Source organism: Motacilla alba, chromosome 7 (genome assembly GCF_015832195.1).
Source record: "Motacilla alba alba isolate MOTALB_02 chromosome 7, Motacilla_alba_V1.0_pri, whole genome shotgun sequence".
In the NCBI taxonomy this organism is placed as follows: domain Eukaryota; kingdom Metazoa; phylum Chordata; class Aves; order Passeriformes; family Motacillidae; genus Motacilla; species Motacilla alba.
In genome coordinates this window covers 25,562,371-25,590,100 of record NC_052022.1, presented here as the reverse complement: position 1 = coordinate 25,590,100, position 27,730 = coordinate 25,562,371, and the positions used below count along the sequence as shown (strand labels likewise).

General features: G+C 48.6%; 1 protein-coding gene across 6 annotated transcripts in view; it reads right to left on the bottom strand.

Moving 5' to 3' along the window:
• NRP2 (neuropilin 2) overlaps window positions 1-25,829 on the bottom strand; it is an 89,199-nt gene extending 63,370 nt beyond the window's left edge. For 5 of the 6 annotated variants that reach the window (XM_038142168.1, XM_038142167.1, XM_038142169.1 and 2 more), the window contains exons 1-2: window positions 25,375-25,828; window positions 13,535-13,712 (exon numbers count right to left, since the gene is read on the bottom strand). In XM_038142168.1, the coding sequence (XP_037998096.1) occupies window positions 13,535-13,712; window positions 25,375-25,447 (251 nt within the window). In that variant the 5' untranslated portion in view covers window positions 25,448-25,828. Of the gene's footprint in view, window positions 1-13,534; window positions 13,713-25,374 lie in introns of all 6 variants that reach the window. The other variant, XM_038142166.1, reaches the window with a different exon arrangement.
• Window positions 25,830-27,730: the final 1,901 nt, after the last annotated feature.

Below are 27,730 nucleotides of genomic sequence, written 5' to 3'. Positions count from 1 at the left end.
TCTACTCTAACCAATTCATTTTCAGATAACTATGGCCTAGGGCACAGCTGGGTAGGACACATTTATGCTGCAATGGTGTTCAAACTGTCTCAGACAGTGCCCAGCAATTTGCATTTCACTCATATAACCAAATCCGTTGTTTCAGTCAACATGCACAAACTTTCTTGTGGGCTGACCTCTCTGGCACTACCTCCACTGGGAAAGCTGCCATCTCCAAGCGCATTTCATGGCCACCTCTCCACACCTAGGCATCGCTCCAACGAGCCAAGCATAAACATGTGAGGGCAGGGTGCAGCCTCTGTAACCCACAAGTATAACAGATTGATTAACCAACTCTTCTTCTGCAGGGAAGGTGACCACAGTTGGCTGCTCCTCCGATGGCACAATGGCAAGATATTCTGAGCTGCCATTTGAGTGAGAATGCCAGTGAGTTGGTTTGAAACCACCTCAAACTGCTTTTCACCAAGGAGTTTTGAGGCTGGGAGGCAACGCTGAGGTGCTTTTAACTGCCCAGACAATGGAGGCTGAGAAAAGGGAAATAAAGGGCTTAAATGGTCCTCTTGAAGTTAACAGAATTAAATGAAAAATGTACAATGCTTACACATATTGCTGCATTTTTGTTACATATTTTTTAGTAGAAAGTGCTTTGCTGATATTAGGAGAGCTTTTATAAACTAATTATAAAGCACTTCTACAGCCTGTATTATTCATGCTTGTTTGCTTGCTTTTTTCTCCAGTCAACCTCTCTGCTTCCCAGGCTTTCCTTTCTCTTCTTCCCAAGTCGCTTTGCTGCTGGCTTCCCAAATGAGGTGCAACAAAGGCAAACAAGCCCCAGCTGTAGCGATTATGAGAAGACCTCCAGCTTTTCAGTCCTTTTCTGCTGCAAAATAGGCAATCTGCTACCCTGACCATTGAGCTGTGCTCCATTATCCCCTAGGGCCAGGGCAGACCTCCCAGGCGCCCACCCAGGCACTGCTGAGCTTCAGAAATGCTACAACCCGTCTGGGGAGCATCACCAGAAAGCCTGTGACATTCTTTTGGGTGCTCCTCTCCAAAGGGACACTCAACACAAACAGTTTAGTGACCCATACTGCTGAACACAAAATTAACAACCCCTTTGATCTTCATCCCCAGGTCCCATGAGATGCTGAGTCCTTCCCCCTGAAACATGCTTCAGGGGCATTACAGGGACATCAGCTTAGCATAGGGAGAAACATGAATAACAAATTATTCATATGTTCACTGCCATATCACTAGTCCTCTGAATACATAAACTTATTCAAGCCTTGCTTCAAAGCCTAGGGAGGACTGGTCAAGCTCTGACCTAGCTGGCAGCTTTCTCTGTCTCTCTCTAGAGCTATGATTTGAAGTAGGTGAGGACTTGCACTCAGCAAAGCCCCGTTTCTAGTGCTTGCCAGGACTGGAGAGAGAGGCAAGACTCTAACCTGAACCTCCCCAATGTTTAATTTGGAGCTATTATTTATAGGCGTTTCCATGGGGCTCATGACTGCAGCTGGCAAACAGTAATGATGGGATTCTCACGAGACCCTGGGAGGTAGGAAGGCAGAGAGGAGCAGTGGCTGCCCCAAGGTCACACAGGAAGTTTGCAGCACGGCCAAGAATAGAAGCCAGTCTTGACTGGAGAGATTATATTCTATTGGAGAAATCTGGCCTAGATAGACAGGGAGACAAATAGGTACAGACTGCATGCCAACAACCCTAAATTTGGGAATGCCCAGGGCTGACTTGAGCCTTCAAGACCTCTGATCTGCTTGAACCATATGTCACTGTGTCTTCAATGCATCTGCTGAGGAGAGGTAGAGAAACTGCAATTCTAGAGAAATTCAGCAGGTGTTAATATTCTGCAGGTAGCTGGGGAAGGCCTGTGCTTAGCCACAATGGCAGCTAATAAGTGCAATTGTTCCCCCTTTGAAAAGGTGGTGGGAGGTTTATTTCTCAGAAATTCTTATAAAAAGCATGCATTTTTTTGAACATTCTTTAAGAACAGACCGTTTCTTAGAAACTAAATAGCAGTGGTAGTATAGAGATAGTTAAGAAATGGTGAACCAGCATCTCTGTGCTTGTTGTGCAATCAAGAGGTGGCTAGAATTAATGTCCATTGTGTGCTAGCTGGCTTAGTAGATTTTTCTGTGTCACCACCCATCTTCATGCTCTTGTGTACATCACCTTCCAACCAAATCCTTATTTCATGGGTGGTTACATTGTGAAACACAAAAAAACTTTTCTGTGATGTTTACACAATCTTGAGCAACTGCAGGACATGCCTTTCAAAGGTTAAACTGTTCCAGAAGCTACTGAGGACTTTTTAATTATTTTTTTTACGGCCATGATAGCAGAGGCAAGCACAACTGTTGTCTGATGAAACAAGAGCAATGAAGTTTGATCTTAGCTGCCAGCCCTTAATCAGAGTAATTAATTATAAATACAGCAGATGAATTGGATTCTCCTTTGACTTGAACTGGTTTTACACATGTGTAACTCATCATTTTAAGGGTAATCACTCCTAATTTATCCTGGTGTGAGAAGAGAATCAGTCCTCATAGACACAGGCTCTGATATGGATTTGTGCACAGAACTAAAAAGCCTGTACCACATCTAGGTTTAGCCAGCTAAACGTCCTCTACTCTCAGTGGAAGCAGATTTCTCACACCCAGCTTGGATTGGGATTAATTGTTCTTCTGCACTGACAACAGAAGTACTTTAAATCACTCTTACTGACTAGACCTGGGCTTTGGGTGTCTGAACAATGCAGAGATGAATCTGATCTCAGTCTGAACCTTTTGGGGCCATTTTTGTCTATGCTGAGGCAAAAGATGCTCACAGAGCTTGCCCTTGTTTTGCCCTTATGGAAATAACTGACTCTGGCAACTACAGAGAGAAATGGGCTATAATTGCTCTGTATCTGAAGGGATTTCACTGGATTTCAGTGACTAAAATGACAAAAATCCAATGGCAGCAGGCAGAGAGCTAGGCTGGTGTGGGGGGAGTGGGGGGTGATGGTACAGGCAAAACTGCTTAGGATTTCTCAGAAGTTTGTTTTGAATTTGTTGTATCCAATTACGTCTTGTGTAATCACAGTATTGTGGGGGCTTGTAATCATTCTACGGTGCTTTGGATTATTTTCTTATCTCCTCAAAAAATCTGACCAGCATTTCTGAAAAATGAAAAAAAATCCAGTTATCCAGTTAAAGGGAAAGAAAAAAAAAATAAAAAAGGAGGAAAGAGGGAGAGAAAAAGAAAAATAGAGAAGGAAAGAAAATAACCCTATTAGATTGGGAAACTTCTTCAAAAATGCCTTGAAGACAAAAAAAAAAAAAAAAAGGAAACTATAAAGAGCCTCTATTTTTCGGATTGTTGTTTTCACCCCCTTTAAGCACAGTTGATGGGAAGAGGCTTTCAGCAGTTACTGCTAACTTATGCGGGGGCTGAGGGGGGGAAGGCAGCCAAAATACTTCGTGCGAAGGGAGGAATAAAACCTAACTGCAAAGTGCTCCTGAGGCAAGTTCTGATTCAGGAGGGAATTTCAGCTCCTAGCATGCTGCTGCCCTCCCTTGAGACAGGAGAGCAAAGGCTCCCCCGCGCTTTGCCGCTCAGCCCCGGGCTGCCTCCCTCAAGCTGTGTTGCCGGATCAGTGCTTGGAGTGGAGAGCTGCTCTCATCTGGGGCATGTCTGGAAAACCGACCGTTATATAAGAAAAGAGATGTGCTAATGTGCACTTAGGGGGTTTTCTGCAGGCTGTTGTTCAGGAGTTACACATGGCTGTTTAATTTTATTTCTGCCTCCAAAACCATCTCTATAAATTCCTCACTCTTCTATTTTTAGCTACGGGGGTCTTTTGTTGCAAGATGTCTTTGGTGTTCATTGGTGAAGGGAGAATCATGGTGAAATCAGGAATAAAATACATAAAGCATGCTCAGAATAAGCCCCCTTTCCATGGCATTCTGCCTTCTGTTGCTGCTCTAAGGGAACTGAAGCAACTCACAACCCTTTCATACCCCAAAACGCAGGACACTTGAGAAAATGCATTTGCACTTTTCTCCTTCTGCTACAATCCATCTGTGGAAAAAATTAGACTCTGGTTTCTATGTCATTTTACTGTCACCACTCACAGGCACTTGATCACTAACAGAAAGAAAAAAATAAATATAATAAAAGATAACAACCACAAAAGGAAAATTTACTGCCGAGAAGCAGCAGAGCAGGCAGAAGGCAAGGGCAAATGCTCACTTTGATCTCTTTGCAGTAGGGGTGATTTCCCTTTTCTGATGGGATCCTGTGCCTGACAGTCCAAGCAATAGGTGGAGATGAGCTTAGGTCAGGCTGTCCAAGTTCTAGGGTGCTGATGAGGATTAGGGAACACTCACATGGCCTGCTGTGCCAGCCCTAGTCCCCGAGAAGTGAGTGATGACCCATCACATCTTACTGGTGCAGCATCGTCATTGCCTTAGACACAGCATGCAGTGAAAAGCAAAAGGAAAGAGTAAAAACTGGGATCAGATGGGGATCAGAGCTTGGTAGCTGGGCTTTCCACTATCACTCATTTGCACTGGCTTTTTTTTCAGCACAAAACTGAAATAAACACCTCGTTAAGCACCAATTGTATAAAGGAGGTTGTAAGAACAGAGCCCTGACCAGCCCACCCTCACCCTCCTGGCTGTCTACATCTCTCATTAATGATGGATGGTCACCCTGGGACTGGCCCACCATAGCATGACTTTCTGACCCCGCATTTTCTCAGACACAGCCTGTTCACAGCCCAGATCCTGCCTTAGCTGATGCACAAGTGAGTAAAGCTTTGCTGCCAAGACTGGCCTGCAGCCTTCACTATTTGGGCATTCCCACAATTTGGCTGTGCCAACTTGTAGTAAGAGCTGTTTCTGGGGCAAACAGCGCACCAAACCCGCCTGGTCCCTCCTTGCTTACTGCATAGCACAGCATCTCCTACCCTCTTCTCTCCTCACAGTATGGGCGTTGCAGCTCAATAGCCATCTGAACCAAACGGTGCCAGGTCTGAGCACAGTCAGTGCCTGAGTGAGGGTGAGTGCTGTGCCACGCACGTGCCACACCTTGCTGTGCATTGGCAGCAGCAGTGACCTTCCACATGGTTCTCTTTGACAGCAGTGACTATCTGGGGATGTGGGAGAAATTAGCTGCTGGCAGGGGCTGGTTGGTACATGAACTCAGCCCAGCCCAGGACAGCAGGTCAGAGAGGCAGCCACATCAAGATAGAAGAGGGAGACAGAGGCAAGGGAATGGGATGCTGCATGAGGCTGGTAGGTACCTTTTGTCCTTAAGGTGCTCTGGCAGCAGAGGGATGGGACTGTCCCTGTTTCTCCTACAAACAAGGACCCTGATGCTGCTTTGTTCAGAAAGATTTTCTTTCAAGCAACCCTTGTGTCACCCTCCCGTTCAGCCGTGGCAGTGTGTCTGCTTTGTCCTGCCAGCTCAGCCATGGAGTGTTTACAAGCCTCCCTCACCCTTCCAGGCTCTGGTTCAGCTCCATTGACACTGAAGGCAACAGACTCCTCTCTTGGCGTGTGATGAATCAATTACTTCCTCTGACACTCTATTACTATAGCCCTTACATCTCCAGATTGCAGATGAAAAGACAGGCTGAGAAGGGGGACAGGGAAGGGGAGAGGTCTCCTGAGGTCTCCTTCAATTGAGTTGTTGGACATCTGAAGAAATCCCCATCTGCCATATTTAAAAACAGAGAGATGTTTTGCTCCGGAATGGCAGAAAAATCAGAGGGTTTTCATGAAAGAAAACCTAAAAAATCAAATGGGTCAAAAAACTTCAACAAGATGCAGTGAGCACAGATCAATGGTGAGTCAGTCCCCTCAGCTGATGGAGATCCCAGACCTTGTTCCCACCCATGATTAACAGCCAAACAGTGGTATTACCAAAGAGACTGTCATTACACCTTCCTTCTCACTGCAAAATAACAATGTAAATGAAACCTCACACCAACACTCACAGAAGAGGAAGGAAGCTGAGCACATGCCTCAAACTCTCATGCTGCCGGTGGAGGGGGGGGGGGCACTTCTCCTTGTTGGCCATCCATCAACAACCCCAGCTCTGAGGTTTCCCTGGAGGTTTCTAACACGTGGAGCACTTCCCATGCAAACACCCTGCATGCAGCATGGCCTCAGCAGGCACGGGGCTGAGAACAGGGGCTCTCCCATCACCAGTGGATGAGTACTGCCTGTCTCAGTACAGGAAAAGCAGAACTCCGCCTCAAAAGATTCCTCACACAGTATCTTCGGTACTGCTGCAAGAAGGTGGGGGCAGGCACATAACACGAGCAGCCACCCTCTTACTTTCTGTGCCATTTGTAACAGAATGAAGTCTTGGCAGAGGATTTCTGCTGTCAGACCCCACTGCTTCAGGCTCTGCTTCTAGGAATTCATTAAACAATAATATTTCTATGTCTGACCCAGTGTTACTTTAAAACCACACCATACTGCTGTACTGTGGTTGCTCACTAAGGCTGCATGTAGATCTCAAGAATTCCTTGGGATTAGCAGTGGGGTGGGGTGAGAAACCAACAGAAAATCCCTAGGTTATTCACTCTTTCTAATGATCTACTGATCTACTCACTAAGCCAGCATAAGGAAGGCTTTCTATGGTGTGTTTGAACTAATATATCAAAGACAGTTGCTTAAAACATCCTAGCTGTGATTAGTGGACCATGACTGCTATTAACTTATAAGGAATTCCAGGATCACCAGACTGTGGTTTGCAACATATTATTATGGTGCCATTCAATGGTGGTGTGCAGCCGCTTGATTTAAAGGAAACGGAGAACTTGCCTCAGACTAAAACTTAACCTCCCCCAATTCCTTCATATATGTTCTATGCCGAGTTCTGGCGAAAAGCAACCACAAATTTCTTCTGTTTTTCAGTCTGCTCTTTGCAGTCTGTTCTTTTTATTTTGCATTCATATTTAATTGCAGAATTCACACCCAGCCAGAAAAGACTGAGAATAAACTGGTCGTCTCCTGCTGCACTCTGACCTACTCCTGTGTGATGCTGCTGCTCAGCAGCCTTTGGAAGGGAGCGTGCTTTGCACTGTTGCTATCTAGACTGGGTTTTATGCCTGCAGATGCCCAGATCTTGTTTTCTTTATAACACAGAGAATTTTAAGTGATTCACCAAGGCAGGAACAATAAATCAATAGCAGGGAAGGGGAAGAACCCAAATCTCACAACTCCCAGAACTGATAGCTGCTGGGGAGTCTGCTAGTCCCTTGTTAGAGCCTGACAATAGGGATTATATCCATTAAAAAGGCTGCTAGTAGCTAAGTCAAACAGTTACTCATTAAAAGGCTAAACTAGTTCCTATGTAAATCAAGGTAAAATCTCACATTTCCTTTACTGAGCTTTGCATCTAGTCCTTAATAAAAAAATGGACTTTTTTTTTTTTTTTTTAATATCAGTCTAGAACTCCCCTTACACTCACTGAACCTTCTAAGTCCTGCATCCAGACAACAAACCCATGGTGTAGAAGAGCATTGCTAAGCCCTCTGTACAACACAAAAAAAAAGGTGACCAAGACTCACAGAGCCACAGACATTTATTTAGGCTTCTGAGACCTGTTTGGGATGAGCTTCTGTGAAGGATGTCACTTGGTGTCACATTGTGGGCTGGAGCACTGTTGCAAAGATAGTCAAGGGCCTCAGGCTCTGCTGAAAGCAGGAGCACCTCAGCACTGTGGTTATCAGGCATTCCAGTGGGATTACTCTACTCCTATCCTACTGCCTCTGTGCTGAGCAGGGCCTGCAAAGATGCAAAGGATTTACAGCTGGAGTGTACAGTTCTTGCTCCAAAAAAGGCACGTTTCTAACACTTTTAGATGAATTCTGAACCCACTTAATCAGGAGTCACCACAGCCAGCTCTGTGCTGGCTCCCTCTCCAGATGCTGGGAGGTCCTGTTCCTTCCCTCGCTGGACAGAGAGGCTGACTAAGAAGCGAGTACACCACTGAGACTACCAGTTCCTCCTCAACAGCAGGAAGGGGGGGGAGAGATCCCTGTCTCTAATCCTATTGTTCCCAGTGTCACCAGCCGGCCCTCAATTTGTCATCATGCCAACAGGAAGCAAGGTGCAAAACGAGATTTGACTCCTATGCACCGGATGTTAGTGAACTGGCGGGTTATAGGAGACCCCATGAGAGTGTATTTGGGGCCACCACCTTCTGCAGAGCCTGGACTGGACTGGGCCTGTCCCTTCTGGAAAAGGCTCTGGGGCATAGAGGAGCACAGCCACAGAGCAAACAGAGATGGGAAGCAGAGAAGAGGGATGTGATCAACCTTGAGCTGTTAACTCATGTGGCTGGTCTCACCAGCACAGCTAAGCCATTCACTGATGTTCCATTTTGGAAAATGATCCAGGCTTGATGGGAATTATGAACCATATAGCAGATGCTGGATGGAGTTAAAAACCAGTAGAATCTCATTTGAAGACAAGATGAGCTGCAGTGTCAAGTTACCCAGACTGAATAATTTCCTGTACGTTAGAAATGTTGCTTCTGGCTACCCATGCCACAAATGTATGAGCAAGCAAATGCCTTCCTTAACATCTCATCTTTGACTTCCCTTCACTGCAAAGTTAAAGCTCGACTCCCCCAGTACTTCAGGAGATGCAGTCACTTCCCCTCGAATCCTAGCAAAGAACCCCTCCAACCCTGGCATTCTCTAGTGCTCCAAATGTATTTCTCTTTTCTAAGCATTTTGCCAATCACAGATGAACTGCATTGTTTCTAAAATGTTTGCTAATAAGCTACTTATGCATACTTTTCAAAGCATTGACTAATTAGCTGTCCATGATTGCTGCCTTGTCTACTCTTAACCCTCACTGATGGAAGGATGGCTTCTCCCAGTATTACGCTCTTGTTTGAAGGAGATGGCAAGAGAGGCAGGCTGAATGCCGCAGCCCCCAGCTGCCTGCCTGGCTGTGGGTACTGGGTCTGGACGCAGCTCTGCCTGCCGCATCAGCTCAAAGGAATTTGAGCCAGTGTCTCTGTAGCTCTCTAGGAAGAATGCAGAGCTGTTTTGTTCCAGTGCCCAGCTTTTTGGCTGCTCAGGAGATGGCCATGGTACCACAAGAGGCCTTCAGTGGCTGTCCAAGCTGCATGTCTCACCCTTTGTGCTGTGGCGTGTTGCTGCCAGTGTCCCCTGGCCAGCAGTGCTCTGTGAGACGGGCACTAGGAGCGTGCTGTCTCCCTGGCCAAAACTTGGTTCACTCTGGCCTTCAAGCTGGAAGCAGACCTGTCACCTCCTGCCATGCCTGTCCTGTATCCAGCACACATCAGGATGATTCAACTCTCTTGGCACCATTAGGGCACTTATGAGGTCACAGTGACCACTGCATAAATTTCCTCATGATAGTGGCCCCAGTTCCTGTTTCTTGAAACCTTCTGGACATGACAGTGGGACCCAAAGTCAGAAGGAAGAGCCTGACTGCAGCTCAATTTCCAGTTTGCCATCTCCAGCCTATTTTGGGAGTCCCCGGCCCTCCTGTCTCCATAAACTTTAGCCAGAGTTTGGCATGTGCCACCAGAGGGGGCTGCGAGACACGGCAGCGGTCCCCTAACTCCTTCCCAGACAGGGATCCCACCGCCGACTGCAACCCAGTTGCAGCGTGTGCTGGAAACGGCTGCAGAAAAATCCACTGGCCGTGGTCTGACTACCAGTCGGGATTTTTTAAAACAGTGTTCCTCTGGAGCAGATGTTATGACTCAGCTGGAAGGTCTTCTGCTGGCAGAGGAAGCACGAACATGTCCACTGCAGCCTGGAGGGAGTGTGCCTCTGCTGCGTGTGCATGGCCCAGCCTAACTCTCTGGTAGGGTCAGCTGAGTGTGGCTGGGGGTGGCAGAGTCACTATCCAAACGCAGGATGGAGCTTTTAGTGGTCCAAGGAGAAGACCAGCGGCGGGAGGGTGGCACAAACAGAAAAGGTGGTTGGTCATAAATACAATGACTCATGCATAGCTGAGGTTTTGGACTTGGATTTTCCAAGCAAGCAGAGCAGACAGAATAGCAAAATAGCAGTTAAGAAGGAGTGGACAGCTTAGCTGCATGACTGCAAAAGCTGGGGTATAGCTGTCCCTGTTGCCCACCTATTGCAAATGGTTCAGGTCACTCCTGGGATCCCAGATAAACCCCAGAATGCACAAGACTGCCCAGCAACCCCCATATTACACAGAAGTGGAAATATTTCACCACAGCAGCAGCCTGCTCTTTTCCACTGGCTGCCACTTCCCTGTTCATTGAACAGATACCAATGACGTGGGGTGCAGTACCTGAGCTACAGCTGCACTCACAGCACAGATGGGAACAAACAGCCAAGCACTGGAATGATCATTTCCGAATAGCTCGGCAAATCTTTTATCAGAGCATCAAACTTCCCTTTTGGCTCTGGCATTACTGCTGTAACCCCACAGCTGCAGGACAGCACAAACAATGGCCCCAGCCCCTGTCACAGCATGCCCACCTTCCCTGCCAGAGGGATCTCTGCTGGTGCACAACAGCCACAACAGCAGGAGAAGGCCAATTTTCTTAACCTAGCACACTCCCAAAGCAAGACACTTCCTCAGAGCACAGACACAGCACTCAGAGAGAGATGTTCTGGGGCTTCAATTACACCAAATTACTCCTTTCACGATGGTGGTGATAGAGTGCAGTTACTTAATGCAGCTGGACACAGCTGAAAACTAAAAGCCCAGATGTGCCTCCACAAAACAATAGCAACAAGCAGCACTGAGCAGCCACCTCTGTCTGCCACCTTGGGCATCCATCCCTGGGCTGATGCTTCCACCCTCCAGGCTGCCAAAGCTGTTCTCTGCAGGCAGCTCTTGCTCTGGCATCTAGGCAGCATCACCTTCATAGGCCCCTTCCAGCCAGTTGCTGGCCAAGGGGAAATCCCTGACCTTTCCTCAGAGGTCCCCAGGGTGCCAGGCACAGTACAAAACACAGGAGGAAATGCCTCCTGTCCCAAAGGGAAATCCAAAGCAGATACAAGGAAGGCCAGAAGGGACACAGCAAAACTAAAAAGACTTTTGGAGATATTTTTGTAGGCTTTCAAATGGGTTTTAGGAATGTAAATGTTATGCTTTATGAGGGAGAAACTTTAGCCTAATAAGGTAAAATGAAATGTTGAAAGAAGAAGCAACAGAGGAAGGGGTTATGGTGTTTACCTCTGGCAGCTGGAAGCACAGACTAGCCCCACTGTTGCTCCAATAGCTGCCAGGTAGCGACACCAGAGCGGAGGACCTTGTCTGCCCAGAGAGTGAGTGTCTCCATAGAGTCCACCTGCCTGTCACCTAGATGTGAATATGCTCTATAGTAATGATGAGATGTCAAAAGGAGGGCTCTGCCCTGAGACTTTGTATTTGATGCTGATCTCCTGCTCCTGTTAAGGTTCACACCTGCAGCTGCAATGAGGTCTTTGCTTCTTCATAAAAAACCCACTGACACTCAGATGAGATTTATCTCTACATGGTGACCTATTATGAATGTATTGCAATGTAATGTACTGATGCCCAAGCTTTACACAGTGTCCATATTTACCTCCTCCTGGTCAGTCACTTAAAATAATCTCACTCCTATCCATTCCTTTCAGGCCATGTTTATCATGCACTGTTATGCTTCCTATCAAGTGCTGTCCATGAAGCTCTCTCAAACCCACTCCTATTCAGTGCTGGCCTGAGAGAGCAGGCACCCTAAGTCAGCTTGGCTCTCAGCTCACATCTGTGGCCAGCAGAAGCTCAAGTGCAAATGGATAAATTGTATTTCCCTTTAAGAAAAGCTCCCTTGTGCATGTACACACAGAAAGGGAAATAGTGAGGCCACACAGCAGCCACTCAGAAGATTGCCACAGTAATGCAAAAAGCAGCAAAGGGATAACCAACACCCCCAGAGCTCAGGCAGTCCTACTGAACCCACCAGCTGCAGCTTGGGACCAGACAATGCTCTCTCACAGGCAGCAAAACATGGCAAAATTTGCACAAGATGCTCAGAGCTAAAACTGGCATCTTCCTATAGGTGGAGGAAAAGCCTGGTGCCCATGGGGATTTCAGCTCTCTGACCAACCTGTTTTTGCTTGCCTGAGACCTTGAAGAGGCAGAAGCTGGAGTCCCTCTGGCCCAGTTTGATCCCTGCCCTGCACACAACACTGTCCTGGCCAGTACATATAGCACACTCTTCAGACTGCCAATATGGGCCTATACAGCTTTTATTACTGTGAATTTGGGGCAACTGTATTAGCTATGAGGAGGCTGTGCAGTTCAGCCTATGCAAGCAGCAATAAATTTGATAGCAACTATCATTCTCACCTCCACTGCAAGGCCTTGTTTTGTTCATCTATTCCCACTTTAAGCCTTTCTGTACCTTCTCCCTTCTTTATACACAAGCCTGATCCTGCAAAGCGCTAAACACCTTGCACACACAGTGACTTCAGGGAGAGTTCATGGTGTTCAAAGCCTTATTAGCCCAGACTTTATCTGTAGGGGGTGACAAGATCCCCAATGACATCAATCAGCACACCTTCATTAGAGTTAGAGCAGCTATGCTGATTTATGATAGCTGAGGATCCAGCTCTGCACTTCATAACCTTCAGTACATCATCAAACCCATGCTGAATTCTTTGTTCTCTGCAGGACTGATTCTGCAGCCCCATAAATGCTTTCCATGTTCCTTTGTCCTTTCTTACAAACAGAATTTCCCTCTCCATATGCAACCCTCTTTTAATCAGGACCAGTGTATCGAGTAGGACTGCTATGTCAGGCCTGTTGTAGGAGACCCCAAGCTCCTTCACACTCAAGCATCCTGTAGCAGGCTGTGGATTCCAGATGAAACCCACAGGTTTCTATGTCTGCTGAGACCATGTTATTAACTCAGCCTTTTATGGCGCCCTTTGATGCCTTTAATTATTCTTTACTAGTTGTTAATTGTTTTACCCAGACACCTAGTTTTTGGGTCCTTTCTTAGAAGAAAAAGGGAATAAAAGGCAAAAAACCCTATCTCCTCAGTTTACCAAACACAGCAGAAAAAGCACTATGGGAAGTCAGATCCAGCCCAAACAGCTCAGACCACCACAGCTCCAGCCTCACATGGCCCGAATCTGGGTCTCCAGCCACAGGGCACTCTGCCATACCTCTGTCTAGTTACACAGCAGGAAATTGCTCTGCTCTCCCAGCATGGTTTAAAGGAAGAGTGAGGCTACTTCAACACAGAAAAACCAGTGGCCTTTTAACCTTTTAACCAGTTGGATTTTGCTTTCAGGCCAAGTTAAGAGCTACAGGTTTATTGCAGAGTAGGCTCATCCTATGTGTCCAAAGCAGCATCTTACAACCTCACAGGCAACCCTTGCTCTGGAAAGGCAAGGAGATGCAGCACTGTGGGGGCTCAGAGCGATGCTTGATTTCAAGTGGAAGGAAGTACAAGAGCCATACCACTAGGCAAAAGCAGGAAGAGGAGGTAACTATGTACTAGAGAGGTAGAGGAAGGCTCATACTTGCAGTCGTGTTTTTCGATTTCGAAGTGAGGGTTGAAGTTGAGGATAATCTTCTGGTTGGATTCAGGGGTGTAGATGACCCATTCACAGTTCTGATGGGAGGGGTAGTCATTGGGGTACCCTGGTGAGGTGATGTACCCAGCATCCTTGGAGTTCAGGCGACCCCCGCATGGCTGAGCTGCAGAGACATAGAAGGGAACAAGGCATTGAAAGACGTTCTGGGCATCAGGTGTGCACAGCAGGTCTCCCTGGGACACTGATAGGAGTGGTCTGATAAAGACCATTCTCCAGGCCATTGACATCCCTTTGGTACTCTAATATTGATTTAAATCTCTGGGCAAGGAGAATTATTCTGCAGAACAAACATACTCCTTTCCCCTCCGCCTCCTGCCACACTTACATACCACATTTCACACAGACCAGAAAAGAGAAATGAATGCTCTTGCCAAGGCAATTACAGAGCCATAAAGTAAGAGACAGATTGATATCAGATCATCTGTAGCTGCCTCATTTTATCCCTTCTTTTGCCTCCTTTGCAAGCTGTTCTGTGTCAGTCTCCCACAGCTGCCTCAGGAGACACCAGAATTTAGACACTACAAATTCAATCCAGCTGCAGGAGGGCAGAAAGCTGTGCTGTTTCCAGGGAAGGAAACTGAGGCATGTCAGGGATGCTGGTGAGCCCAGACCCACCCACACTGTGTAGCAGAACTAAGGACAGCACCTGTCCTTCCTGGCCCCAGCCTGCAACCCCATGAAAGCCCCTCTTCGTTTGCTGTGCTCTCCCTCCCCAACCTGCCTGCCCCAGCAAACACATCTCAGCAGGCTTGCAAGCTAACCCATCCACTGGAGCTGCAGACACAGATAATCAGCAGCAGTGGTTTTGTGGGACTAGCCCGCAAATGGCTGGCAATGGCTGCGTGGTAAGCAGAGGAAGCTCTCTGAGCTTTGGGCTAGAACAGGCCCTAGAGGGTGATTTTGTAATAAAAAAAAAACCAAAACATTTAATCTCATGAATGCTGCAAATCAAATTTATTATTGCATTACTTGCTGGGAGGAAAATCTGCATCACGGGGTCACTTGATAATGCACTACAAATCCCAAAGTCCCTTTCTCCATGGGGCCCCCACTGTGTGTCCTTCTTTCCCTACTCCCCTGCCACCCCGTTGTATCAGCACACAGGCCCACAAGCTGCAACAGCTGCCCCCAGAAGACATTATTGCCCCTTCATACCCAGCAAAACACACAAAACCCACCAAAATGGGCAAAACCCAACAAAACCCTAAGTCCCTCCATAGGGCAGGCTGACAGGCATATGGGGATATCCTGGGCTCACACTGTGGAAAGTTCTCCTCCCTGACAATAAGCAGTGGGGTACAATGTGGGACACAAACTCTTATGGGATGTTCCCACTGTCAGGTTAGCCCCACAGACCCGGAGGACCCTGGACATGCAGGAGGGTGCGACTGGGTTTTCCCAAGACCCACATTTGCACTCCCTGAGATGGAGGCTGCAGCACAACCCACACCCTCAAGGGAGCCAAGGCACAGAGAAGCATCACCCTTGATATAGGAGGGTACCCACACATCCCAGCAGCTCCATGAGCAAAGGGTGTGTTCCACGGTGTTCCCCACTGCCTTGGTCCCTCCACAGCAGAACTCACTGCAAAGTCCCAGGACCACCCAGGAGAAGCAAAGCAGTGCAGATTGTGTGGCCTCAGCCTCTTGCTGTGGGTCTGGCTCTGTTCCTCTGCCATAGGGTTTGCCAGGTCCCAGGGGTGTCCCCTGCCAGGCTGTCAAAATTCCACCACCTCTCGGTAGGGACGTCCCAGCCTGCATTCAAACTGCCCTCTTGCCAGAGCCAAGGCGAGCAGCAGGAGTCAGGCAGGACCCTCAGCAGTAACGCTTCCTGGAAAAAAAGCACTTTGAATAAACAACCTGCTGCCTGCATGCTGCCTGCAGAAAATGCACGTGTCCTGTGCAAAAACAAGGGCAACAGGAGGGCCCTTCATGGGCCAGCAAGGCTTCCTTTGCTGTGAAAAACACTCAGTTTCTCCCATATTTTTCATGCCCTCTAACACATTCATTCTTCAAAATAACTTTCTTCGCACACACCCAAAGGCAGATCTGCAGCCTTCCCTTTTTCTTAAAATAATCCTGTAAGTATCCTGAAAAATACGAGGGGAAAAAACGCAGCACTGCCATGAAGAGCTGAGAATACCAAAAAACATCTGGTTTTGTTCCACAGGAGAGATTGCTCAACACACAAACATTTACAAACCTACATTCTTGCACAAATATCTTCTCTCAGGAAGGCATATTTGCCCACACATGTGTTTATGTGGGTTTGGAGGGAGGGAGAGACAGAGACATTCACGTGGAAAGAAGAAATTCACGGACTTGTTGACATCAATGTACAAATAGACGTGTAATTCACACTTCACTCATGTACGCACTTTCACACCTTCTCATAAAAATTCACACCTCGTTTGCACACATGTCCACCCCCTCCAGCAAAGAAAAATATTCAAGCTGCAGATTATTTTTCTTGGAAAGGGCAAAGTCTCCAAACAATGAAAATACAGTCAATCCTTCCACACCTTGTGATTCCCTCCCCGTCTCTCCAGCTTTCACACACATGCTACCCGCTAGGCTGATACCACCAACATCACCCACCACTCAGAAGCTGCTAGCCCCTTACTCATGCCAGATACCGTGAACACCCTGTGAGCCCTTGCAACTCAACCAGTTGGAGGGGAACTGTCATGTGAATAGAGATGTCAGCTCTTACCCAACAAACGAACTCAGGAGCAGAAACACAGTTCTAACCCCGACCTTGAAACTTCTCCTTTGCCCTGCAAGGCCATCGCAGTTCAGTGGGACTGAGCTAAAGAAAATCCTAGTCTTGATACTAATTTCAGGTCAGCTTGGTGCCCAAATTAGACTGTTGGTGCCAGTGAGGACAGCCTGAGTGAGAGGGGCTGGAGCCCAGCTCCCTGCAGCTGAGACCTCTCCAGCAAAACGGGACAAGCAGGTGAACCTCCCAAGTAAACACGAGCACCAGCCACATTCCCCTCAGGTGTTCAGATATCACCAGGAAAATGTCACCATCTTCCTGGAACATTGAAAGCCTCCCACCTGCAGGAAAGCTTATTTGTGTCTCTCAAAGAAACATATTTTGTCCTCTCATTCATTCCCACCCAAGAAGTCCACAGAAATGAAGGGGGCTACTTCATTACAGCACTGTCTTGCCCACATGGTGTGCAATAGCATACCAGGAACTCAAGGCTTCTTAGAGTTTTCTGAAGAGGCAAAATTACTTTAATATCTATGTAATTGTTCTGTTGGGCTTCTTCTCTTTTGACTCACAGGTATCTAGCAGGTACCTGCAATGAGAACAAAAATATCTGTCACCATGCCCACTGATGGGCATAGGATTTGACTCAGTAAGTAGAGGTTCAAACTTCTATGTAAATGGATTCTTACAAATTGATGCATTGCATCCATGCAAAAGAAAATTAGTGGCATGGCTACTGCTCAGTCTGTATGCTTTGGAAGCAAGACGTGTTCCATAGCTAATGGGCTTCAGCAGCTTTTGCCAGCCCTGAATTCACTTAATAAAATTAAAATTAAATTCTGAAGTACAACCCAAGTCTGCCAGGTGCATGGGACGTCCCGTTGCTCAGTAAGCAAAATGCAGGCATTCAAAGCAAACTGCTGGGGCCCCTGCCAGTCCACATAGTGGAGGGGCCAGTGGAGTGCTGTGCCAACAACAAGGCCACAGGAGAGCAGCAGGGCTCCTCAAGGGAAGTTAGAGAAGTCAATATTCCTTGGCAGTGTCGGAGTAGACTATGGTCAGGTTGAGAAATCTGCAGACCCCTCTTTTCATTAAGGCTCACCATAACACAAATTATCCCTGCAACCTCCTCCATGCAGGGCCACCTCAACAGGGGACCTCCACCAGAGGATGATAACCAAGCCACAGGGATAGGAAAAGAAGACCTGGAGAAGGTCATGAGGTGCAAAATTCTGCAAATGCTGCATTGTACAGTGCGCAACTCCAAAGTTTCCCATGGAGATGGGTATCAGCAGCTGAGCTCCTCACTCTTTACAAGGCAAACATCTCTTTCTGTGCCCTGACCTGCTGGAGACACCCAGCCTGATGAAGTTTCTTCCTGCCTCCCCCAGGTCACAACAAGCAATCATCACTCAGAGTACCCAAAAGTAACAGCCAAGTCCCAAGAACCTTCACCCATACTTGGGGTTTTTCAGCTCTGCAGCTCATCAGGCACATGCTGAAACCTTAGGCCGGGAGCAGGGCATTCTCCTACTTGAATTTCCTGCCGATTAAACCCCTCTGGATTTCCCTCACCCCAGGAGAGCAGGGCTTGCTGTTATTGTTGGACCTTCCACACAGAAACTAAAGCCAACTCTGCCTGTAACAAAAATAATCATCACCAGAGAGGCCCGTCTCACAACAAACATACATACTACAGCCTCTCAGAGCTTGTAGTGTCCAGCACAAAACTACCATGTGTTTTGACCTGCTGAGGTCAGTTTACTTTTGGGATAGCTTTCAAGGCTGCACACAAAAATTAGGGTGTTCTAGATGCCTTACAAGCAGCAGCAGCATCACTGTCTGTGCTGCTTGAAAAGAGCAGCCTTTGAGGACAGCAAAGGAACAAGGGAGGGAGACGTGGGCGTTCTACAGCAGGCAGATGCACTGCCTAGCCTTGTCATTTCTCTTCCTGGCATGAGGCCCTCCAGCCCAACTTCACACTCTCGTTCAACCACTGCAGAAGATTCCCATGTTCCATTCAGCACTGATTCAGTACTGTCCCAGGATTCAGCACTGACCAGAGGAGATTTGCCCTGTCAACCCCCTGACAGCACAGCAAAATACAGGTGCTGGCATACATGACCCGCTTCTCTAAGAGCTGCTGAACTTGGCTCGAGCCCTTGTGCAGGAAACCCATGTTTCAGTTCTGTTCATCACACAGCTCTTCAGAGTGTTTCAAGGTCTATGCGTGTCCAAGCACTTTGCCAAACCCTGGTATGGAGGAGAAAAACAGATCTCTTCCGCCAAGGATTCATTACCATTAATGTTCATCCTGCCTCCTTTCCTGAGCTCTGACCCTGGCTGGGCACAGCTAACACGGTAGGGGATCTCACCCCAAACCACAGAGCACAACTTTTGCAGGAAACACAAAATATGAACTCTCAGACTTAAATCATACAGTTTACCCATTGGCCAAGGAGAGAGACATAGTGCAGAGGAAGCTAATAAGATTAGATGTTTTATCCCCAGTAGCATAGATCATTTTAGCAGAAGCGTGTTTGCTTTGGATTGCAAGATAAAGCTTCAAAGGCTTCCTGAACAAATTAATGGACAAACACACCCAAACAACACAAGGCTCTTACATGCACATTTCATTCCGGAGCACTACCCACATCCACATCTTGGGATTTCACACAATCAGGGAGAGTCCCCTGAACATTTAATTGAGGAATTTTACCAGTTTAAGTAAAATTTCACTTAAAAGTAGAGACACAGCGAAGTAGAATTTAAAGACTGCTTTTGTGATTTGAGCTAGGATTGTGTTCAATTCAAAGTGTCTCAAGCCTGTCATGAGACAAGCTCATAAAACACTGTCTGGGCTTAAGCAAGAAAGGAACGCGCCAATCCATCAGTTGAGGAATGCAGCCATTTGACTGCTTCCTAAGGCAACTGGGAAGGGATGCAATATATTCATTTTATAGCACTGGACAGCACTGAAAGGGGAACACCAGAAAGCTCAGCAAATGGAAGATTTTAGCTCTGAACCTTTGCAAAAAAAGAGATAATAACCTTTGCAAAAAAATATATAATTTCAAATTATTTTTAAATAAGAAGGGAATGTTGGAGGGATGAAGAGAGAGAAGATTTGGAGACTTCTGATAATTGCACTTCTTTTCCCCATGTTAATCCACAAAATAATTAAGTAGAAACCTTGAAATAGAGACCTACTCAAGCTTCACCATGGAAAATGAGAGGGCCAAATCCTGCATGCAAATCCAGGTAATTTGCTTTGAAATCACTGGAGTTCAGCTGATTTCTACTCCTGGGGTTCTGGATAGCCACCTTCCAGGGGCTGCCATTGCTCTGTACCACTTGAGCCAGTGACAGCTCTGACCTTTAAATATCCATCCTGTCCAACCTCTCTCTTATATCTTTGATGAGATTTTATATCCTGTTTATCCACCTTTACTATCTTCATTATTTGTCGTCTTATATCAGAGGCAAACGCGATTCCAATAGGGTAACCAACTTAATAGTGATAGTCTTTCTATAGAGACATGTACACTCAATTCTCCCAGTTTGCCTGTGAATGTAATCTGTGGGCCTGGAATTACAACTCCTGGCTGCTCCAGTAATCATCCCGGGGAGCATGCCAGCGTGTGTGTACACATGCAAAGGAGGCAGATAACTGCATTTTGGACTTGGAGAAATCATGCCTGCCTCTCTGTTAGGCTCCCAGGGGCTTGAAATCTCATGGTAACACACTGCCATCTCCCAGGAATACGTGGCAGCTTTAGGAGACCTTCAAGCTGCAGGTTAGGCAGTTTCTGAGTAAAACCCCCCAATACTGCAGGCGGGGAAACAGAAGCTGGAACCTTCCTGCATGGCAGCCTGCCACCCTACCTATAGGCTACATGAGGAAAAAATATGATGTTGAAAATTTGCTGAGCCACCCCCATTAATGCTGTCAATAACAAACTCATTCAAGGGCCATGGAGACAAGAGATGTTTCTAGTTGTACACATGGAAAAAAGATTCCCCTAGGATTCCTCTCTAAAGAGCTTCAGTCTTGATGAAAGGTGTTCAATGCCTCTGAAATACTAATTAGTATTATTATTACAAAACTTCCAACAAGAAAAAAAAGCTTATCTCATCTCTCATCTCCCCCACACCCTCCCAGCTTCCTCACACCTTTTGAACTCATCTGTCAGGGTCCATTCTGAAACAGAATCCTTTTTTCCCTATCAGGCAGTGGCAGTTTACCCCTGACTCACTCCCACAGCAGCTGGCAGAGCCTCTCAATATCACAACACCCCCGGCTTGGCCCTCCCTCCCAGAGGCCCTGCTGGAGCCTCAGAGCACAATGCAGTGCCTTGGCTGCAAAGAGCCCCACCGATGGGACAGAGGAGAAGCAGCCTCTTCTGAGCCACTCAGAGACCCCCGCCATGGGTCCCCCCATGCATGCTGCCGAGCACTAGTGGCTTCAGCCTTTGGTGCTGGTCGTGAGGCTCAGCAGCAGCTGCATTTGAGCACGCTGTCAAAATTATTGCACATTCTGGTGAGCGTCTTAAACACATTGTTACCTGCTGAGCACATATTCAGCAAACACAAGGGGAGGAAAGCAGCAGCGAGCTTGGGGTGTGCATGAGGGTAAAAGTTGTCAAGGGGCTCTGGGTTTGTGAGAGACGGCGCAGAGAAGGGATGGATGCAGAAGTGTGCGTGTGGGACAGCAGCAAGGCTGGTGACTATGTGTGTAAGAGGAAAGGTAGAGATCTGTGTGCCTGAGAAGAGAGAGGAGGAATCAGGGAGGTTATAAGTGTATGTGTGTGTGTCTACATGCAGAAGGGGTTTTCCTCCTTCCTCTTTCTGCATGCATCCCTTCCAAACAAGGGGGTTTCAAAGAAGCCTTTCAATAAAATGTAAGCAGAATAAAAGGAGAGCATCCTTTTTGCTTCACCATCTTCCTAGAAGGGACATAGAAAAGGGCAAGTGTTCAAGCCCTACACAGACAGCATTTCACAGCGACTGGGTGACCCACCAGAACAGCTGGGCAGATGTCTTGCCTTGATCTCAAATGAACAGGGAGAAATGAGGGCAGGTTTCAAAGACCTGGAGCCCAGTATTTTATCTCTGGAGCCCATTTTCTTTGGCTCATCAAGTATGAAGACAGGGGAAGACGCAGTCAGACAGAAAGTCCTTACAGCTATCCACCCCTGCAAGTTATACTTCAGGCTATTTTGCATGCCAACCTGTTGCTTGTACCCCTTTTCCCAAACTGCTGGGGAAGAGGGCACCTCACCAAAGCTGTAGCTGGAGCCCCAGCCTTCCAGCATTACTCTAGCTGTCCTCCCTGATTCATGGGCACTGCTTGCACATAGAAAGGGTTACAGATCCAAGTTGTGATTTCGAGTGTTTGGCCCCGTGCCTGCTGACCTCGTGCTGACGAACCTCTCCTCCGTGTCTGAGTTTGTGTCTTTTCACTGCACAGGCATCAAGCCTGGCTCAGGATCCGGCCTTCCGAGATTTCGCTTTGGCTCAGGCAGGGAGCAGGCTGACCCTTTGATTCCGAGTGTGATTAAACCCATGCTACTGTAGCGCTAAGCCGTGTGCAACACTGTTAGCAACAGCCCTGATTTATGTTGTTGCTAGTATTGCGGTTTCCACCAGGGTGTAGACAGGGATTTCGAAAATAGCCCAGCTACCTCTTTGTCTGTGTGTGTGTATTATAATTAGAAATGTGTCAAAGGGCTGTTACAGAGTGAGGATGGAGCTGGAAATGTTCACACCCCACTTCTGCCCCCACCCCTTGCTGACACCATCAGCCCCAGCTTGGGTGTGTGCAGGCACATCAGCTCTCCGCACTTCCCGGATTAGACAACTGTATTCCCAAGGCTCCATGGGGGCACGGTGGTGGTGACTTCACTACACAATGGAGAACAAGTTTAACAGCTTCCAGTTTGCTCTCAGGTTGCTGCAATCTGCCCCCACCACCGTGGCTAAATGACAACTTTTTTCTATTTCGATTTCAGATAGGATCATGGGTCTCAGATGTAGACAATTTATTTTCCTAGCACAGCTGGTCTGTCAGAGGTCATATAATTTGGCAGCAATCCCAGTGCTTAAAAATTAATTTTTCCTTATTAATACAACTGGGGGCCCCACAGGATAGGATCCCAGCCTTATCTGAACCTGACAGCTTCCAAAACCCCATGAAGGATGCTTTCTCCTCTCAAGCTATCTGCAGTGCAAGGCCACCATGTCCTGGTGCCTGGCGGACTGGAGGTTTCTGCTAGGAAACCAACCCACCCGCCTGCCAGGACGGGAAGTGCTGCCTTCTCCAGCCCAGCAAAGTGGGGTGCTTTCTCTTTTAACCTTCTAAAGCCACACACAAGGTACCAAACACAAAGAAGATACTGGGAAGGAAGATTGGGGGGGGGGGGGGGGGTGAGGCAGAAGGAGCAGGGCAGGGAGATGGGAAGCGCTTCCACGGAGCCTTCTGGGACCAATATGCATGCCTGTCACTCCAGACACCACACACCATGATTTTCTGTAGCAGTAAAACTAGGAAAACAAAATGCAGCATCCTAAACTCGGTCAGAGCCCCCCACCAAGCTTGTATCAGTGGTTTTCAGTGATGCTCTGACAACTATCTGATTCCTAGTCTAAAAAAGCTTTTGTTTCCAGTAAGAGCTGAGTTAACAGCACACAGGCATAAGGCACTACACTGAGAGCTTGTGTGGGTGTGTGTGTGCATGTTTGTATGTGTGGCCGTGCACTTGCTTGGCAGCAATTTGTTTTGGTCCCACTCCCCACCTTGCTACATCTCCTAAGTCACTACTAAAAATAATAGCTTTTAAGTAAACTATTTGGAAAGCTTCAGAGTGAGCTTTGCTCAGAGCTGCATAAACATCATCTGAACGGCTCAGTACTTGGGTCACTCAAATCTGTTACTTTCTTACTTCATTGCTTTTTACGGGAAAATGAAAAACACACAGCCATCGAACCTTCAGATTTATCTTCACGGGTCTCCCACCCACTCTCCTCCATGGTTATCTCAGGGTTTGCTTGGCTACATACAAATTGGCAGCTGCACTGTTTATCTCTTACTGTAGAAATATTGCATGAGGTTTTTTTTTTTCATGTGGATTATCATATTATTGTCTATTAAAAACGTCTCCCCTCTCTACTAACCTCCCTTAGGGAACCTAAAGAGGGACTTCCATAATGGGGGAAGGCTTTCAGATGCACCAGACTGAAACATAAATCCATCTACCTCTGGCATGTTTCCCTTACTAGGCTGGCTAATTTACTGAAGCTGAGTGTAGCCTGATCGAGGTTTGCATCCCATTACCCCGTACCTTTGCTCGCTGTGCTGGCAATAAAGTCATTTGACCGGATTTGCAGCCACACATCATCATCTCGGCAAACCACCGCTGGTGTCGGCCACAGAGAGACAACTTCCTTGCTGGTTCCAACACCATGTGATGCTCTGCTTAGCCGGGAAAACCCCGCATTCAAATAAACACTGCTTACAGCGCCTGAATGGCCTGAGAGACCCGGTGTGCTCAAACCTCTTCCTAGTTAATAGTCCTGATGCCGAGCTCACTCCAGGATAGAAGGAGGTGAACACATGGACACAGGCGCACACTCGGGCTCAGCGGCCACAGGGATCACAACCAGACTGGCCAGCGCATCTTCGGGAGCCAGCCTCAGGTTACAACCCGATCTGCCACAGCACAAAACCTACTCCAGCAGATCAGACACTGCTTCTGCAACAGGGTTCATCTGAAAAGACTGTAGCACTCCGTAAGGGCCTCCCAGGACACTGCCCTTTCTCTTCAACCCATCAAGTGCCTATTCGCTTTCCTGCTTGAACAAAAGATGGGATTTTTTTTTCTTTCCTTTATAACAGTAAGGAAGGAGGTGATGCCAACCGGCAGCTGAATGTTTATCGGCAATGTCTGTGCTTCGCACTGCAAAAGAGAGGGATTTTCTCAGGCAGCAGAGATTCTCTCACTTCCCCTTTTCCTTTTCAAGGGGAAGCTGGGTGGCCACACAGCTCCGGGGCAGGAGAAGGCAGAATGCACTCTGCCATCATCTACCGCTGCTCGGGTCAGACCGCAGCTCAGGGCCCTGAGCCATGTCCCGAGGCCCCGACTAACGGGAAGGCAAACCCACAGCTCAGCAGCTGCTGGCTTGGCACTACCGTCCTGCCAGGCAGCTCCTGAGCACAGAAGGAGCCCCGAGAGAGCACTGGACAGCAAATCCTTTTCCTCCAGAGACTATTCCAAATAGGGACCCTGTTGCCCCCACTAGCGAGAATCAAACCCAGTGGCCGGGGAGCATTAGGGCCCAGCGTCAGCCTGCCCCACGCCTTTCTCCACGCCGAAACAACGCAAGGATGAGTTTCATCCCTGCACCTCCTGATAGTCCAGCCTAGCCCGTCAGCGAGGAACAGAAAAACACACTCGCGTCCCAATACGTGCCATGAACCCGCCTCGTCCCGGGACAGCCCGGCGTTTGCAAAGCGCGTACAGGTCCCGCACGTACCGCGGGCAGACTTTCCTGAGGATGCCGCCTCCGCCGCTAAGATTCGCCCGCTCCCAGCTCTGCACGGCCCCTGCTGCCTGCTCCCGCCCGACAATTTTAATTTCTCATCTAAAGTTTCCCGAGGTTGCAACCGGCGCGGGCCCGCGGACATTTGGATGCGGGTGTTCGACATGTGGCTGGTCCCTACCGCTTCCCCTCCCTTCCCCGCAGCTCCCCAAAAAAACAGCACGCAACTTTCCAGTTGTGGCTCCATCCCCTGGCCCCTTCACGCCGGGCGCTGGGAGCCGCGCGGCTGCAGCCGCTACGCTCCTTGCCGGGGGTGCGCCATCCCCGCCCCGCCACACGCACGAGCCCCTCCAATACCCGTGCTGCGAAAGCTGCGTGGCGCGGCCGATCGCTCATGCATTCCCTAAATTTATTCCCACGCAAAACATCTATGCTTGAGACCGGGACCGCGCCCGGGAACGCGAAAGTTGGGCGGACGGGGACATGCCCCGTTCCTGAGGGCGCCTTACCTGTCTCCGCTGTGCCTCCAGAGCCGGGCAAGCACAGCCCTAGAAATCCCCAGGCGAGAAGAAACGTATCCATCCTCCGGAACAAATTATAAAAAAAAAACCCGAAACCCGCAACGCAAGACCCGAGGCTCCGGGGCCGAGCTTCGCCTCCCTACCCCGGGCGCGCCGCGCCCCGTGTGGGCGCCCCACTCGCGACCAGCTCCGGCGCGGCTCAGCGAGGGGCGGCGGCGTTCCCCGCACCGGGGCTGCGGGGCGGGCGGTGCCGGCAGAACGCCTGTCCCCTAGGGCGACCCGCGGGGCCGGCGCCTCGGCATCCCCCGGGGCGCGGCGGCGGTGGCGGTGGCGGTGGTGCGGGCTGGGGCGCCGTCTGCGCCTCCTCTCCCTCCCCGCCGGCGCCTCGCAGCCTTTTCAGGCAGGGCGGCATGTGGCTGTCAGCGCCGAGCGCCGGCGCCGCCCCCCGCGCCCCCCCGGCCGCCCGCGCACCGCCCCGCGCACCGCGCCGCCCCCGCGCCCCGCCCCGCCCGCCCCGCCCGTGGGCAGCGCGGCCGCCCCGCGGCGCGGGGGCCGGGGCAGCGCGGGGCGCGGAGCGGCACCGCGGAGCCGGGCGCGTCCCAGCCGCGCTGCCGTGCCGCGGGTGCCGGCCGGCCCTCGCCCCGGCGCTGAGGGCCCCGCAGAGCGGGCAGGAACCAAACCCGATGGCAGTAACGGCAAAAGAGTCGGCTGTGTGAAGGGAGACACCCTGAAATTGTCGGATGGGGGAGCATCAGGACAAGGATTGTCCCTGCTCGTGGGCTTCCGCCGCTGCCGGCCGAGACCCAGAAGCGCCGAGCCTCGACCAGAGCAGCCTGCGAGAGCGGAGAGCGGCAGCGGGAAGCACACGCTGCCTCGCTCCTGGCACCCACGGTGCGGTGCAAAGGCTTCTGCAAGGGACAAATGCAAACCCCCTGCCCGACTGCACCACAGTTGACTTCCACGCTACAAACCCGTTTTCTCCGAGAGGCTCTTTAAAAACACAAACCGAGAGCAGCATTCACATAGTCATCCCAGCAGTGCTCCTAAAGTTTGTTCGCCTTTGCCTTGTGAGGATGGGGAGTCTCTGTCCGAGCTGGAACTGCTGGGACCGTGCGTTTACTTGTTGCTTATATTCACAGACCACAACAAGCTTAAAAGCTGGCATCTGGCAAACTGGGGCTAATTCACACCTCCATCCTCTTTGAGAGGTGAAATTTCAAAGCAAGTGAAATGAGCCTTAAAACCCTGCGCCAAAAAGTTATTTAAAAACAATTACTTTATGTTGCTGATGAGTCCCTAGATTTTAGATTCCAACTTCCAAATAAACAGTAGACAAAACTATTAAAGCTATGTTACCTCAGTTTTTTAAAGTTGGTAATTAGTGAAAAGATACTGGCATGTGGCAGAAGTGAGATACATCATTGTGTGGGTGAGAGGGAAAGTAAGAACATTTCACTGGTATTCATTTAGGGTGATGAAACTAATTATTTTGTACTCTGCTGTCTATCAGTTACGAGTAGCATTACCAGCTCACGTCAATGAAATCATGATGCCAACCTGTTTAAGCACATTCACACAACACAAACGCTTAGAGTTCCTCTGAGGCCAGTGGAAGTTCATTGACAGCAACAGATTTGGCCTGACAGATAGATCTGATATTTCAGCCGTTACCCTGAGGGCTGTAGCATCCTTCTACCTTCTGTGTGTTTTGATACCTGATTTTGCATCTTCTGTGGCTCAAATGTGCTCCAAAACCCACTGAAGTCAATGCAAAGCCAGTGGCAACAGAGTCTGCTGTCTTATTTATTGTATTTTGATGTGGAATTATGCAACTATTATTTACTACTCGCTTATAGTTAGACTACTATCAAGCTAGCGAAGTGTGATTTTTTTGCGTGTATAAATAGCCCTTGCAAAACATAACACAGATATCAGAGCGTAATATAAACCCACAGCATGAATCATTCCTTTCTTAAGACATGCATGGAAAGGGAAGAGGTTACCAAGCCCTAATCAGAGACAGCCCCATCTCACGTACCATATGGCACAGGGGCAATTTTTCTTCCATTATGTTCCGTTTTCCCTGGTTAAGGTCAATAGAAGAGGGCAAACAAAACCTTGAACTGATAACAGCTCTGATCTGTTACTGAATGAAGAGAAGATAACCCTAGGAAAGAAAGCGGTGATGGGAAATGAAGTTACCTGCTGCTCCACAGAGGTTTCTCTCAGCTGCTTTTCAACTGCTCTCCACTAATCCAGCCCTGTGTTTAGAGTCGGATCTCAAGTCTCCTCTCCCCGACATGCCACTGTCAGGAAAAGAGAGGCGCAACCAAAGAACCAGGCA